At 47.4% G+C, this 16,034-nt stretch overlaps 1 protein-coding gene across 1 annotated transcript in view; it reads left to right on the top strand.

The window, feature by feature from the left end:
- Nucleotides 1-377: 377 nt before the first annotated feature.
- The window catches only part of LOC133110334 (potassium voltage-gated channel subfamily D member 3-like), a 103,897-nt gene continuing 88,240 nt past the window's right edge, over nt 378-16,034 (top strand). Inside the window, exon 1 of the mRNA XM_061220350.1 lies at nt 378-1,480. Coding sequence (XP_061076334.1) covers nt 378-1,480 — 1,103 coding nt within the window. The remainder of the gene's footprint in view (nt 1,481-16,034) is intronic.

Below are 16,034 nucleotides of genomic sequence, written 5' to 3'. Positions count from 1 at the left end.
CCGTTGTATGCGCTCCCCTTTTCGGCTGACTTCACAGTGACACAAAGAATAAGATTGATAACTTCACAGCTTCACCTTTTACGTCGGTTTTGGAATCCATCACAGTCACAGTCGGAGTAACGCTGACATCGTGCCAGCCCGATTTTATCCCCGGTTTCAGCCCTACGCTATAATTTAACGTTATGGCACCGAGAGCGCTTGGCAGCAGTCAATGTGTGCAAGGGGCAGGACGGGCTAATCCAAAATGTCCCAGCGCTTGTGCTCGACTTTCTCTCTCTTTTTTTTTTTATTGGCTCCTGCAGATGGTCGCTGATCTCGGGGCGATCCGGTGGTGAAGGCCGTCTGCTCCCTCGGAGAGCGCTGACCCCCACGTCGCCATGGCAGCGGGAGTGGCGGCTTGGCTGCCCTTCGCCCGGGCGGCCGCGATTGGCTGGATGCCCGTGGCCAACTGCCCCATGCCCCTCGCCCCCCGGGAGCAGAGCAAGAGGCAGGACGAGTTCATCATCCTCAACGTCAGCGGGCGGCGCTTCCAGACCTGGAGGACCACCCTGGACCGCTACCCGGACACCCTGCTGGGCAGCTCCGAGAAGGAGTTCTTCTACAACGAGGAGACCAAGGAGTACTTCTTCGACCGCGACCCGGACGCGTTCCGCAGCGTGCTCAACTTCTACCGCACGGGCAAGCTGCACTACCCGCGGTACGAGTGCATCTCGGCCTACGACGAGGAGCTGGCCTTCTTCGGCATCATCCCGGAGATCATCGGCGACTGCTGCTACGAAGAGTACAAGGACCGCAAGCGGGAGAACGCGGAGCGCCTCATGGACGACCAGGAGGACAACAAGGACAGCAAGCTGCCCAACATGACCTTCCGCGAGACCATGTGGCGGGCCTTCGAGAACCCGCACACCAGCACCATGGCGCTGGTCTTCTACTACGTCACCGGCTTCTTCATCGCCATCTCCGTCATCACCAACGTGGTGGAGACTGTGCCGTGCGGCGCCACGCCCAGCCAGAAGGACATGCCGTGCGGGGAGCGCTACACGGTGGCCTTCTTCTGCATGGACACGGCGTGCGTGATGATCTTCACCGTGGAGTACCTGATGCGCCTGTTCGCCGCGCCCAGCCGCTACCGCTTCATGCGCAGCGTGATGAGCATCATCGACGTGGTGGCCATCCTGCCGTACTACATCGGCCTGGTCATGACCAACAACGAGGACGTGAGCGGCGCCTTCGTCACGCTGCGCGTCTTCCGCGTCTTCCGCATCTTCAAGTTCTCCCGCCACTCGCAGGGGCTGCGCATCCTGGGCTACACGCTCAAGAGCTGCGCCTCGGAGCTGGGCTTCCTGCTCTTCTCCCTCACCATGGCCATCATCATCTTCGCCACCGTCATGTTCTACGCCGAGAAGGGATCGAGCTCCAGCAAGTTCACCAGCATCCCGGCCTCCTTCTGGTACACCATCGTAACCATGACTACCTTAGGGTAAGTGTCACCGAGCTCTCCTCTGACCCCCCCCCTCTCTCCCTCGCTCTGTACGCTGTAGACCTTTTTAATCTTCTCTCCTAAAAGGGAGCCGTCTCCTGGGAACCTGGTGAAAGTAATTCCTAGTGGTGTGTGGAATGACGGGTCCACGTAGGGAGACATTTTCAGCATTTTTCTTATTTTTCGTAGTCACTTCACCCTGAAACCTCGCTTCCCTGTCTTGGTGACAATTCACAATATAAAGGTGGATGATTTAGGGTCTGTGAATCACGTCAGGGTAGATCTCTCCTCTTTTTTTTTTTTACCCTCTTCTCTCTGGTGCGTCTCTCAGAAACCTGTAAAATGAACTTGTGCAACATAGCGGCACCCAAAACTTGCACTTCCATGGTATCAAAACTATTTTCAATGGCTGATGTTACAGTCACTTTGACCATATTTTTCTACGGCATATTCAAGGGACTATTCAAGTCTTCTCCCTCCCATCCCCCAAACCTACACACACATGGTCTACATACCTGATTGCCCAGCATGCTCAAAGGGCTTTCTGAATTGATTTTGGCAGAGGGGGGGGGAGTGGGGGGTGTTTTGATTTTGACTACTTGCTCAGTTACTTCAATTAATCATTATTCATGAGATAATTTGCCTCTCTTTGTGCGGTCAGTTATGTGTAAAACAGTCAGGGAGCTGATTTGATTTGCATCGCATTTGCATTTCTGAATATGTCTCTTCATATTGTGATATTCTGGCACCTGCCTTCACTCCAGAGGCGCTGGGTTTAGGAGAGGACTCCCCGGAGAGTCTCATTCCTCTGGCTGCACATCACAGAAACCAAATATTCGGGATATTTTGGCCATCATTTCATATCAGCCGAAAGAGCGAGCATGTCTTTTCATATATTTTTTGGCATAGTTCCATGCCCCGGATAAGAATCCTGCTACTGTAATGAGAATTTGCCATGGCAGGGTGTGTGTGTGTGTGTGTGTGTGTGTGTGTGTAGGGGGGTATTCACCTGCTCTGTAATAGCCATGGTTAATGAAGTGAACTCCTCGGTATAAGGACTGCTGAATGTATCCTTTTGTGGAATGAGAAGAGAAGTGGTGGCCAGCAGGTGTAGGGTTAGGAAAAAGTGAGAGAGGGGTGTGGATAGTGCTCTGTGTGTGTGTGTGTGTCGGTGGGTGTGTGTGTGCCTGTGTGTCGGTGGGTGTGTGTGTGTGTGTGTGTCGGTGGTTGTGTGAACCTGTGTGTGTGTGTGTCGGTGGGTGTGTGTGTGCCTGTGTGTGCGTGTGTGTGCGTGTGTGTCGGTGGGTGTGTGTGCGTGTGTGTCGGTGTGTGTGTGCGTGTGTGAACCTGTGTGTTGGGGTGTGTGTGAGCCTGTGTGTCGGTGGGTGTGTGTGCGTGTGTGTCGGAGTGTGTGTGCGTGTGTGAACCTGTGTGTTGGGGTGTGTGTGTGTGTGTGTGTGCATGCATGCGTGCGTGTGTGTGTGTGTGCATGCATGCGTGCGTGTGTGTGTGTGTGTGTGCGCGCGGTAGGCTGAGGGAGTAGCAGCCCACCTCCCTGTTGCTCAGAGAGGAGGCTTTCCTCTCTCCAGTAAGCAGCAGTCACACACGTGGGTGTCCGGATGAGTAATGGTAAATGCCGCCACATCTGCTGACGAACACCGACCCTCATCATCGTCTTCATCACCGTCTTCACCATGCGCGCTCCCCGACCCACGGCCGACCCGCAGTGGCCACTGAACGATTTTAAATGATCATTACCATTTAGTTTGTATAGTTTTAAATTATATTCATTTGCCATTGAATAAGGGTTAATGTACGGTGAATGAGCTGATTTGTCTCGGGAGTGTGATTGCGCTGAAAGGGCTGTTATTTTCTGTTATTTTCTGGTTAGCTGCTGGACGTCATTTAATTATTATCCTGCGGAACTTGAATGCTTATTGCAAGGAATTGTGGGAAAGGTAATAGTCCAGGAATGGTGAATAACTGTTGATGTTAAATAAATATTTATATTATACACAATCTATACACTCACTGAGCACTTCATATTTCACACCTGTACACCTACTTATTCATGTGATTATCTAGTCAGCCAATCGTGTGGCAGCAGTGCAATGCATAACATCTTGCCGATATGGGTCAGGAGCTTCAGCTAATGTTCACCTCAACAATCAGGATGGGGAAGAGAAATGTGATCACAGTGATTTTGATTGTGTGGCATGATTGTCGGTGCCAGACAAGCTGGTTTGTGTAACTGCTTATTGCTTGGGATTTTCATGCACAACAGTCTCTTAGAGTTTACTCGGAATGGTGCGAAAAACTGAAACATCCAGTGGACGGCAGTTCTGCAGACGGAAATGCCTTTTTGGGAGAGTTCCAGCATGAATGTGCAGCTGGCAACTCTGGGGAAGTTCAGCGATGCAATCATGTCAACATGGACCAGAATCTCAAAGGAATGTTTCCAACATGCCACAAAGAATTGAGGCTGTTTTGAGAGCAAAGGGAGGCCCTACCCAGTATTAGTATAGTGTCCCTAATAAAGTGCTCAGTGAGGGGTGTCTCGGTGGCGCAGCCTGTAGAGCACTCACCGCATGCTCATTGTGAGCCGCGACGTCGGCGGTTCGAATCCGACCGTCAGACATTTGTTGCATGTCTTCCCCTCTCTCTCGCTCCCATTCTTCCTGTCTCTCTATACTATATACTGTCCAATAAAGCTGAAAAAGGCCAGTAAGTGTATACCGTATATATATTAGAATTAGTAGAATTTTTTATATACGATTTTTGAAATATAATTGCAGAAATGGCAAGCATGGATCGATCAAAAATGCCTGCGCACATAGACATAGCAAGTTGGCTAGCTACCTACAGTATTAACCTTGTTGAGGTTAGCTAGCATGGATCAAAAAATTCCCTCTCCCTAGCTTTGCCAACGGCTGTAGCGTAGTGGTTAAGGTACATGACTGGGACCCGCAAGGTCGCTGGTTCGATTCCCGGTGTAACCGCAATAAGATCCGCACAGCCGTTGGGCCCTTGAGCAAGTGCTTCCAGGGGAAGATTGTCTCCTGCTTGATCTAAAATCAACTGTGATAAGAGCGATCTGGATACATTAATGTGACGTAATGCCGTTCTTCTCAATGATGTGAAACGGAGCCAAAAAGAGAGAGCCCTGTGTTTCAGGTTGTGCGCCGTTCTAGAACGTTCTGTCCTGTTGCTCCTCTCAGCCGGTCGTGTGACTTCCCTCCCGGGAATTCGAAAACGGCCACGTTGCCACGTCTTCGATCAATCACGTCTCGTTTCATTTCTCCCGGGGATCCGAGCCCATCACTCAGCTCCCGTGGGTCGTTTGCGTGTCGACTTGTCACGCGCCCAACACCTGGGCTACCGACGCGGCGTCGCGCTGTAAATAAAGACAAGGAGAGATGGATTTATCGAAGACATAAAATGAAAGAAGGCAGTTAATGGCAATTTTTTTGGTGCGTGCTCCGTCTAAATTCTCTCCCAAGGACTCGACCATGCTGCAACGCCCTGGTTCGTCTTTCAGTGAAACTTTTAGAAGAAAGGGGGTAGTGCGTCATGATTTTGTTCTTTGTCCCACTTCAGTGATTGTATTGGTTTTGGTAAGTAAGGGGAATATTACATCCATGATAATTTGGATAATTTGGTACCTTTGGTTTAGTGAATGAATTATGTACTCTCACTCAAGCTTTTAAAAGACAGCTAAATATTTCTGAGACTTGATTGTGTCTCGGGCAGTTTTAATGGGATGCAGTGTCCCTAAAATGCATCCTTTTCTAAGAACATTGTGTCTCCTGCCATTGTGCTGTTGCTCTGCTTTTGTACGTGAGATGTTTTCCCGACTGGCCCGAAATGATGTCCTTCCCACAGTGTTAATAATTCCTCTTCATTTCTGATCCTGAATGAAGAGAATTTGTCTCTCTGGACCGCAGGGCAAATACAGAAATGGGGGTCTTTTGTAATAAGAGGAGTCACAGACTCACATTAACTCGCTCCCAATTATTTGCCACTTTTAATACACCTCACAAGGAATTTGAAGTTATTTGAGGACTTTTTAGATGGTGATATCTGGCTAGAAGAAGAGAATTGGATGTCTGCAAAAGCCATTTCAATACAAAACCTTCAGAATTTCAGTTGAACTTTTTATTCCGTGTGCAGTCAGTTTTCTGAGGTTTAAGATGTATGTCTCAAATGTTGTAAATGTTCTTTTTTTTATTATTCTATGTGACTTTTAAAGATTTAGGTATCAAAATAGATTTTTCTTTCTCCAGGGCCCTGCATTGTGTGACCTCTATTGATCTTTTTTGACAGTAATTCTTCACAAGATTTCAGAATGACGTGCACTGCTAGAATCTGTGCCGATACATGGAATGTTTTTTATTTTTTTCTTCAAACAAAATTGTTACTCCTAACCTCTGTCAAACCACCGAAAACACTGCTTTTACTTCGCTATATTCTACTCTTCTATTGTTTTGAAGGCGCTATGAAAATACGCTTGGACCTTTGGTAAAAGACGGAGCAGCAAACTGGCTAGATCCTTGTCAGACTGGCCCCATAGTTGTAATTCGTAGCACCCGTTGTAAAAGCATTTTGCCTACAGTTTGTGTTAATGTAAAACAGGCGTGAACAGAACAGGCGCTGAGTAGGCCCACCCATTGTTCAGAGGTGAAGCACTCCCCTTTGTTCCTGACAGTGTAAGTATTAATAAATTGGTGCTGTTCTCCAGTAGTAATAATGAGCCGGCGCTGTCCTGACACTGCGTTGCTGAAGGCTCTTGTGAAACTGGCAGAAGGGCCCCCGAGACAGCCGGCTGATGCTTTTCTCCCCGGCAGCCGTACCGATTATTTTCCCCAGCGTTGCTCTCACTAAAGTGCTGATGGGAAACCTTGATGTCAGATGACATTAGTTCCCTGGTTTTGTAAAAATGAGACATTTTTAGCATGCTTGTTTCAAAGGTTTTTTTTTTGAATCCCTTAAATTCACACACAGTCTTTGTGGGGTACACTGGTACTGAGCTTTATGAGTAAGATCTTGTCTTGGGTGGGTGGGGGGGGGGGGGGGGGGGGGCTGCTTTTGGCTTTAGAGGGCCGCTGATTTATCTGTTAATGTCTCGAGGCAGACATGGGTTTTAATCTCTCTGTGGTTCATGGCCATGAATCACAGTAATGCTTCGCGTTGTGTAGTTTCGGTTCATCGCTGGAGACTTACAGGTAATTAGGTAAACAACATATTAAAACAAAATACATATGATACAACAAGGAATTTTCAGTAACACCATCTTTATGATTACAGTCATAGACTGAACAAGTACATAATTAACAAGCTCACCTAATGACCATTGAGTGTGCAGATTACATGTTTTGTTGCTGGCATATCCAACCCGTAGATGGGACTAATATACAGTAGTGTTATTCATTCTAAGCTAATGCCTGGCTAATTATGGGAGGTCTGGGACGTGGTGGCCTGTAGCGTAGTGGTTAAGGTGCATGACTGGGACCTGCAAGGTGGGTGGTTGGATCCCCGGTGTAGCCACAATAAGATCCACACAGCCGTTGGGCCCTTGAGCAAGGCCCTTAACCCTGCATTGCTCCTGGGGAGGACTGTTAGTCTAATCAACTGTACGTTGCTCTGGATAAGAGCATCTACCAAATGCCATTAATGTAATGTAATGAAAACGTTTTTAGCCTGAGATTGTTTTCCCCCACAGTGGCGTATGGGAGTGGTGGTGTGGAGTTTGGAAGTGATGGTATGGAGTTTGGGAGTGGAGTTTGGGAGTGATGGTGTGGAGTTTGGGTGCGCTGGTGTGGAGATTGGGAGTGATGGTGTGGAGTTTGGGTGTGCTGGTGTGGAGATTGGGAGTGATGGTGTGGAGTTTGGGTGCGCTGGTGTGGAGATTGGGAGTGATGGTGTGGAGTTTGGGTGTGCTGGTGTGGAGATTGGGAGTGATGGTGTGGAGTTTGGGTGCGCTGGTGTGGAGATTGGGAGTGATGGTGTGGAGTTTGGGTGTGCTGGTATGGATTTTGGGAGTGGAGTTTTGGAGTGATGGTGTGGGGTTTGGGTGCGCTGGTGTGGATTTTGGGCGTGGAGTATGGGAGCGATGGCGTGGAGATTGGGTGTGGAGTATGGGAGCGAGGGCGTGGAGATTGGGCAAACTGCAGCAGCGAGCGGGATTGTGTTCGATGGCGTCTGATCGCACACGGCTGCTCCCGGTGGGAGCAATTCTCGACTTTTTAATTTAAAAACGGGCGATGAGTCAGAGGTGAAAGGTTCCTCCCACAAAGGAAGGGTGTAATGATTGCATTGGGGGGAGAGAGAGGTCTCTACCCTGGCATTAACTCAGGTCCCGGTGTGTCCCTCTGTTTTGAGACACAGCCGTGTGTGTGTCACCGATAATCCTTTTAAGACATTGGAGGGCACTCACGGGTTACGGCACCTGTAGCAATCGCGCTAACAAGCTCACGCTCACGGTGAATCGTGATGCGTTCAGTGCCTCAGGCTTGCATATGTAAGTGTAAGTTTAAATGTGTGGTGTGATCTCGCTGGCTGGCTGAAGTTGTGTTTTTTCTTTAATATAATTTATTTTCTATCTCAGAATAGCTGGGTGGTGCAGTGGGTAGGACTGTTGCCTCACAGCAGGAAGGTCCTGGGTTCAAATCCCAGCCGCGGGGGCCTCTCGGGGGTAGTCTGCCTGTTCTCCCCGTGTCCACGATGGTTTCCTCCAGGTTAGCAGCCTGTCCGGGGTGTGTTCTGTCCTCCTGCCCCGTGCATGCTGGGAGAACAGGAAGACCAGGAAGAAGCCGGTTGGATAATGGAGGGAGGGATAATGGGTGGCGGGAGGGATAGCCCCTCTCTGTAATGGGGAAGGAGACTGCCTAGGGGTGAAAATGTTCCAGTGTGAAATGATCCAGGGTGAAAATGTTCCAGTGTGAAATGATCCAGGGTGAAATGATCCAGGGTGAAATGATCCAGAGTGAAATGATCCAGAGTGAAATGATCCAGGGTGAAATGATCCAGAGTGAAATGATCCAGAGTGAAATGATCCAGAGTGAAATGATCCAGGGTGAAATGATCCAGGGTGAAATGATCCAGTGTGAAATGATCCAGTGTGAAATGATCCAGTGTGAAATGATCCAGTGTGAAATCAGTGCTTTGTGAAGTGGAGAACTGCTCTCATGGGCCCCAAAATCTGCCCCTGTTGTGTTTCTTTCTATCCCGCTTTGTGCCAGGACTGTCTGTACTTTAAACTCCTTAAAGGCCCACATGCAAGGTTTTCCTGTTTTTGAAGTTTTTCAAATCAAGTATTGAAAAAAAAAGAAAAAAAAACATTCTTGAGCTGTTCGTAAAATGATTTCCCACAGGACATGATGTATGTTTTTGAAAAATCATCGGATGACGTTGCTAAATATCAACCTCTGAGCCCACAGAATTGGCCTCTTCGAGACCGAGCCATAAGCTTTTTGAGAACCCTGTTGATCTTCTATAGTTAGTTGTCAATTAGCTATTTACCGGTTATTTTGCCCCTCTAGCCCTTTCCTTCACTATTGTATTCTCTCTGCTTGAGCTACACTTTCACCAGTGTCCATGTTAACACAGGGAGCTGACTGCAGGAGTCACAAAAAACCTACTATGTAGGTTAAACCAGGAGAAGAACACTGATGTGCGTGGGCCTTAAAGGTACAATAGGTAAGATTTTTGTGTTAAAACATTGACCATTGTAAATCCCTTCCTATCATTGAAAAAGGCTCACTGACATGTTGACTCACCCTCACCCTGTGTTTACAGTCCTTAAATTCGGGTTTCGAAATATGTAGACGACGGGCTGGCACTTTGTACCAAAACATCGTATAGTTGTACAATAATTCAAGCTCGTTGGTTGAAAGATTGGTTCTAATTCGCACAGCCAATGGCATTTCAAAGTCAGCGCGCATTCACTGAGAAGGACGCGGGATAAACAGTGCTGTGGTTTCAGAGTGTTTGTTGCCGCAATTCCTCCCTTGACCGTTAGAAGTCTGAAATTAACTTTTGTACCTTTAAGTGTTCTGAACAAATCGATGGCAGTGACTTAAGCGACTTTGGCCTTCCCATCAGCCCCTGCAGTACAAGGAGATGAGAATCGCCTCGCGCTCACCTGCTCTGGCTGGAGGGACGCTGTCCTCCCATGATGCCACGCTCTTCCCTTGTGACAGGACGCAACCTTGGAGAATCGGAGGATAGCGCGAGCAAGGGCGTGCGCAACGCACATGTCTGCTGGGGGCAGCCTGTAGCCCAGTGGCCGAGGTGCTTGACTGGGATCCGGACGGTTGGGGTTTCAAGCCCCGGTGTGGTCACGATGAGATCCACGCAGCTGTTGGGCCGTTGAGCAAGGGCCCTTAACCCCATATTTACATTACATTAGATTACCTGACAGGCACTTGGCAGACGCTCTTATCCAAACGTGACGTACAACAAAGGGCAAAGTGCATACCCATAACCAGGGATAAGTGCATCGACCCTAGAGGGAAGTACAATTTCGACTGCTATGAGGGATTGTGGGCGGCCTGTAGCGTAGTGGTTAAGGTAAATGACTGGGACACACAAGGTCGGTGGTTCTAATCCCGGTGTAGCCACAATATGATCCGCACAGCTGTTTGGCCCTTGAGCAAGGCCCTTAACCCTGCATTGCTCCAGGGGAGGATTCTCTCCTGCTTAGTCTAATCAACTGTACGTCGCTCTGGATAAGAGTGTCTGCCAAATGCCAATAATGTAAAGTAATATACATTAGATTACCTTACAGGCATTTGACAGACGCTCTTATCCAGACACGACGTACAACAAAGTGCAAAGTGCATACCCATAACTAGGGATAAGTGTGCTGAATGACCCTAGAGGGAAGTACAAATATCAACTGCTAGGAGGGATTGGCCTCAGCTTAGTCTAATCAACAAAGTCATTTGGATAAAAGCGTCAGCTTTTTGTTTTTTGTGTGTGTGTCAGTGTGACACAAGCCAGGGAACTCCAGCCCCGCTCCGCGTCCAAAACCCGGCTCTCCGGTACCGCCCGTCGCCCGGGTAACCGCCGGCGTCGATGACAGCACCAAAAACACACGGCACAGACGTGATCTCATCGCGAGCTGTTCGCGTTCTCGCCGGTGATCCGCGACTGTTGCGCTGCGAACAGACTGCGCGGGTTCCGTCACCTGTAAATTCACATCAAACGGGAACGCACATCGCGCCCGAGAATAAGTCTCCGCGTTTTTAAAAATAAATCCTGCCAGGAGCTCCAATCCGAGGCTTTCAACCAGGCTCATAAGTCAGGTTTCAGATGAAGACAAATGCACGTGGAACGTGATCTTATGATTCCAGCGCAGCGCTGTTATTATCACATTAGCATTTGTGGGGCCAGATTGGTTTATTTATTTTTACATTTATTTGGCAGGAATGCAATCCGCATTAGTCACTGGCCCATGTCTATGCATTTGCATCTGGCTGACACGTAGCTAATAGATCTTGTCATTGGATGAAGCCTCTGCTAGATAAATCAATAGTAACGATTGCAAATTCTATCCATATTAATGAAAATACAGACATGGTACGATTGATTTTCTAATTCTGCAAAATCTATTATGGTAAATACAGTTTGCTTTATTGTTGCGCTACATTCCTTGTAGGTTCATAATCCAATTTTTTCTCTCTCTCTCTGCCTAATCCAAACTAAATATAATTCATAGTATTGCAAGTCATTTTATAACGGTTTATTGGACCACGTTGGCCGTCTTTACCATGGGGACAAGGCCGTGCTGGCTATGCCTGTAGTGGCCTGTAGCATAGTGGTTAAGGTACATGACTGTAGCGTAGTGGTTAAGGTGCATGACTGTAGTGTAGTGGTTAAGGTACATGACTGTAGTGTAGTGGCTAAGGTACATGACTGTAGCGTAGTGGTTAAGGTGCATGACTGTAGCGTAGTGGTTGAGGTACATGACTGTAGTGTAGTGGTTAAGGTACATGACTGTAGCGTAGTGGTTAAGGTACATGACTGTAGTGTAGTGGTTAAGGTACATGACTGTAGTGTAGTGGTTGAGGTACATGACTGTAGTGTAGTGGTTAAGGTACATGACTGTAGTGTAGTGGTTGAGGTACATGACTGTAGTGTAGTGGTTAAGGTACATGACTGTAGCGCAGTGGTTAAGGTACATGACTGTAGCGTAGTGGTTGAGGTACATGACTGTAGTGTAGTGGTTAAGGTACATGACTGTAGCATAGTGGTTAAGGTGCATGACTGTAGCATAGTGGTTAAGGTACATGACTGTAGTGTAGTGGTTGAGGTACATGACTGTAGCGTAGTGGTTAAGGTACATGACCCTGTAGCATAGTGGTTAAGATGCATGACTGTAGCGTAGTGGTTCAGGTACATGACTGTAGCGTAGTGGTTAAGGTACATGACTGTAGTGTAGTGGTTAAGGTGCATGACTGTAGTGTAGTGGTTAAGGTACATGACTGTAGCGCAGTGGTTAAGGTACATGACTGTAGCGCAGTGGTTAAGGTACATGACTGTAGTGTAGTGGTTAAGGTACATGACTGTAGCGTAGTGGTTCGGTACATGACTGTAGCGTAGTGGTTAAGGTACATGACCCTGTAGCGTAGTGGTTAAGGTACATGACTGTAGCGCAGTGGTTAAGGTACATGACCCTGTAGCATAGTGGTTAAGATGCATGACTGTAGCGTAGTGGTTAAGGTACATGACTGTAGCATAGTGGTTAAGGTACATGACTGTAGTGTAGTGGTTAAGGTACATGACCCTGTAGTGTAGTGGTTAAAGTACATGACTGTAGCGCAGTGGTTAAGGTGCATGACTGGGACCCGCAAGGTCAGTGGTTCGGTCCCCGGTGTAGCCACAGTAAGATCTGCACAGCCGTTGGGCCCTTGGGCAAGGCCCTTAACCCTGTGCTGCTCCAGGGGAGGATTGTCTCCTGCTTAGTCTACCAAATGCGCCTGCCAAATGCCATTAATGCAATGTAATGTATGTGATGACTGTTATTGAAATGTATTCAGTAAGAGATTAACATGTTACCACTTTGGTCACTTTAGCGTTTGAAACCCACATTGATTGCTGTTTGGAGGACTGCTTGTTTGTAGGTTTATATCCTGTGGGGAATCATGCAAGACCGTTGTAGGGCCATGACCCCCCCTCTCTCCAGTGTATACTATAGATAACATGGAGTCACAATCATAATCATGGAGATATTGTATAACACACTTGTGCCAGCATAATGTTCTAAGGCAGGAGTCCACAACCCTGGTCCTGGCTGGTTTCTGTCTTCACCTGAAAATGAGCGGCCTATTCAGACCCAAGTGACCAGGTGAGGTGAGTTAATTGTGTAATAAACAGCTGTAGTTCAGTAATCAGGGGCGACATCGGCTCAGGCGGTAAGAGCAGTCGTTTGGCAGTCGGAGGGTTGAATGGGTGAATGGGAAGCATCAATTGTACAGCGCTTTGGATAAAGGCGCTATATAAATGCCAACCGTTTACCATTTAACTGTCACACCAAGACGAGATTCATGTCCCTGGGTCAAATCCGTAGTTGTTACTTTGGATTCTGGGAACCTAAGAAATACTCTCACCCACCCCCACCTTCTGGTTGGTAAATGGTAAATGGTTGGCATTTATATAGCGCCTTTATCCAAAGCGCTGTACAATTGATGCTTCTCATTCACCCATTCATACACACGCCCACACATACACCGACGGCGATTGGCAGCCATGCAAGGCCCCGACAAGCTCGTCAGGAGCATTTGGGGGTTAGGTGTCTGGCTCAGGGACACTTCGACGCAGCCCGGGCGGGGGATCGAACCGGCAACCCTCCGACTGCCAGACGACTGCTCTTACTGCCTGAGCCATGTCGGTTGGCTCAATTGCACCCGGAAACATAAATCGAGCACATAGGTATTTCAATTGAAAGCCCATTACATATTTGTATTTGAGTAGCAGTGTGCTCAGATCCGTCTCACACAGAGGAGAGAATGCAGAACGCGCTGCTCCAAATACACATGAGAAAGCTGTTAGTGTCTAACCGCATCTCGCTGTGGGAAGCCATCCGTTGTAAAGTCATGTCAATATCCCCGCTTACAGGGGAGCGAGCGGATTTGTTAGCTCATATTACATCAAACCGACAAACAAAACACTATCGAACGGTAGTGGCAACACATGCAAAGCATAAACGTTTGGTGGCGGATTGGGCCAGTTTGGGTGCAGGTTTTTGTTGTAGCCTGGCACTGAGACACCCGATTCTGCCTATCCAGGTTTATTAACGATTATTGATCGAAGATTATCATTTGTTAATTGAATTGAAACAGGTGTCATAATGTTGGGCTAAAACAAAAACTTGGGTCGCATTCAGCCACAGCAAAAACAGAAACGTTAGCACGTTGAACATCCTGTTGCAAACCGCGGGCAGACTGACTGATGTAGGCACGGTTTTCCATTATGGCGTCTGAGAAGGTCATCCATGCTTCGAAGCATACGTATGCCATTATTGCGTTCATTGTGTTCAACACACCCACTGAACAGGAGCAAACAAATCCTATTGCATCGTATCCTGGTATGGTTTTGATTGTTGCAGGTCATTCAGGCAACATTTATAAATATACATATTTTCTCTTTAATATGCAAAGATATTAGTAAGCAAGCACTGCACACGCACACACTGCAAATCTTTTAGAATGTGTGTCGGTGTTGTTGACAGCTTTACATGTTAATTACTCTGACCTCTGGGCACGCCTTGGAAAGGTCGAAATGGCGGCCATTTTGGCAGGATAACTGGACAGCTGGCTTTGACCCGCTGATTTGCTGGTTGTTTCCAAGACTGTCACATTTAATGAATGGCCTTCTCATTTTAGCAGCCGGAATATGGCGATTGTTAATTAGATTTATTCGAAGGGGTAGGTTGTCAAATGGATGATTATACAAAGAGATGTAGCACAAGGTCCACAGATGAAAATGAGCCTCCCTGACTAATTACTTCGCAGACATATTTATGTAATTCGTGTCCATTGACCTTGAATGAATGAACAAATGAATGGATGAAAGTGACCAAAACCATGTTCTGCTCTGAAAGAAAATGACACTTCCCTGCTAAAAAAAACAAAAAAAAAAAAACAGCCCAAGCTATTTTTTTTAAACCGCTGGTAGCTGGTTGACCAGTTCAGACCAGCTCCATACTCAACATGGTTTGACCAACTCAAGATATGTTTTGAAACAGCTGGTAGCTGGTAATTTCAAGCTGGTCATAGCTGAATTCTAAACCTGGGTTCTAGAAACATTTAGATGTTACCCTAGCTAAACTGTGGTTATTGCAGTATTGAGTAGGTGACACTGTTGTATGTTTACAGAGCTCCGGTTAATGTGGGTACAGAGTAGGTGACACTGTTGTATGTTTACAGAGCTCCGGTTAATGTGGGTACAGAGTAGGTGACACTGTTGTATGTTTACAGAGCTCAGAGAAGTGACTTTTTAAAGTTTATGTAACAGTACCTCAGTTTCCCTTCGGACGCTCCTGGATCCCTGTTGATGGTGCAGCATGTCCAAGGCTAAGTGACGTGTGCGGTTTTGTGTGCGGTTTCTGTGCCTTTGTGTTGAAGCGGAAAAGGCCACTCTGACTTTCTGTGTTTTTTGAAGGTCGGTACTTTTCCCGTCCTTGAGTTCGTACCTCTCCGTCTCCCGGTCCCGCCTGGTGCATTGCAGCCATCCCCTCCCCCTGCCTCTCATGCGCTGGAGTTCAGGAACGATAACGTCCTTCCCGTCGCTAACCTGCAGTCTGTCCTGTTTCTGAGCACCTCTGTGAATGGAGGTTTTTTTTTTTTTGTTTTTTTTTCAAGATCAGGCTTCATACGGTGCTAGATGCTAAGTAGCTGTTAGGCAAACTAAGCAGTAGGTACACTTTAGCGATAGGAAAATTATTGCGAGTATTGCGGGGCTGAATGGCCTGTTCTTGCAAATACTGTACAGTATGTTCTGTTCCCTGGTGTACAATCCAGCTATGACCAGCTTGACCAGCTACCAGCTGTTTCAAAACCTAGCTTGACATGTTTTTTTCAGCATGTTATGTTAAGAATGAGAGTGCATCATATTTGTTTACTTGCTTCACAAATATATTATATAAAAAATGTAGGTAGGTTCTTGAAAATATATGAATGGTCCAGTTTTTTAATTCAAACCCACGGGCGATTGTTGGACACAAAATAAGTCACTTGCACATTGGCAATACAATTTTGCCCAAGCTATGTCTTTGTGAGTTATGACTGAGTCATGTGCGCATAATGCGGGCACGCCGCATGACGCCGATCACCTTGAAGCGTGAACTCGTCCAAAGAGACCTGGATTCAATCGGAAACACCTCCGTGACTGGGCCATACAAAGAAACGCAAGCGCTACCGCTAATGCAATTTTCCTCCCCTCAAATCATCAGCCGGCGATAACCTTGCCAAGCCGTCTTCACGTTCGCGAGTGATGCGATCTCCCTCCCTGTGTGTTTAACCGCGAGGCCCCGGCTGTTGGAGAAAGGAGTCTG

This window comes from Conger conger, chromosome 14, assembly GCF_963514075.1.
Source record: "Conger conger chromosome 14, fConCon1.1, whole genome shotgun sequence".
NCBI classification, from domain to species: Eukaryota; Metazoa; Chordata; class Actinopteri; order Anguilliformes; family Congridae; genus Conger; species Conger conger.
The sequence above is the reverse complement of the archived record's forward strand: the minus strand, read 5'-3'. Positions and strand labels throughout refer to the sequence as shown.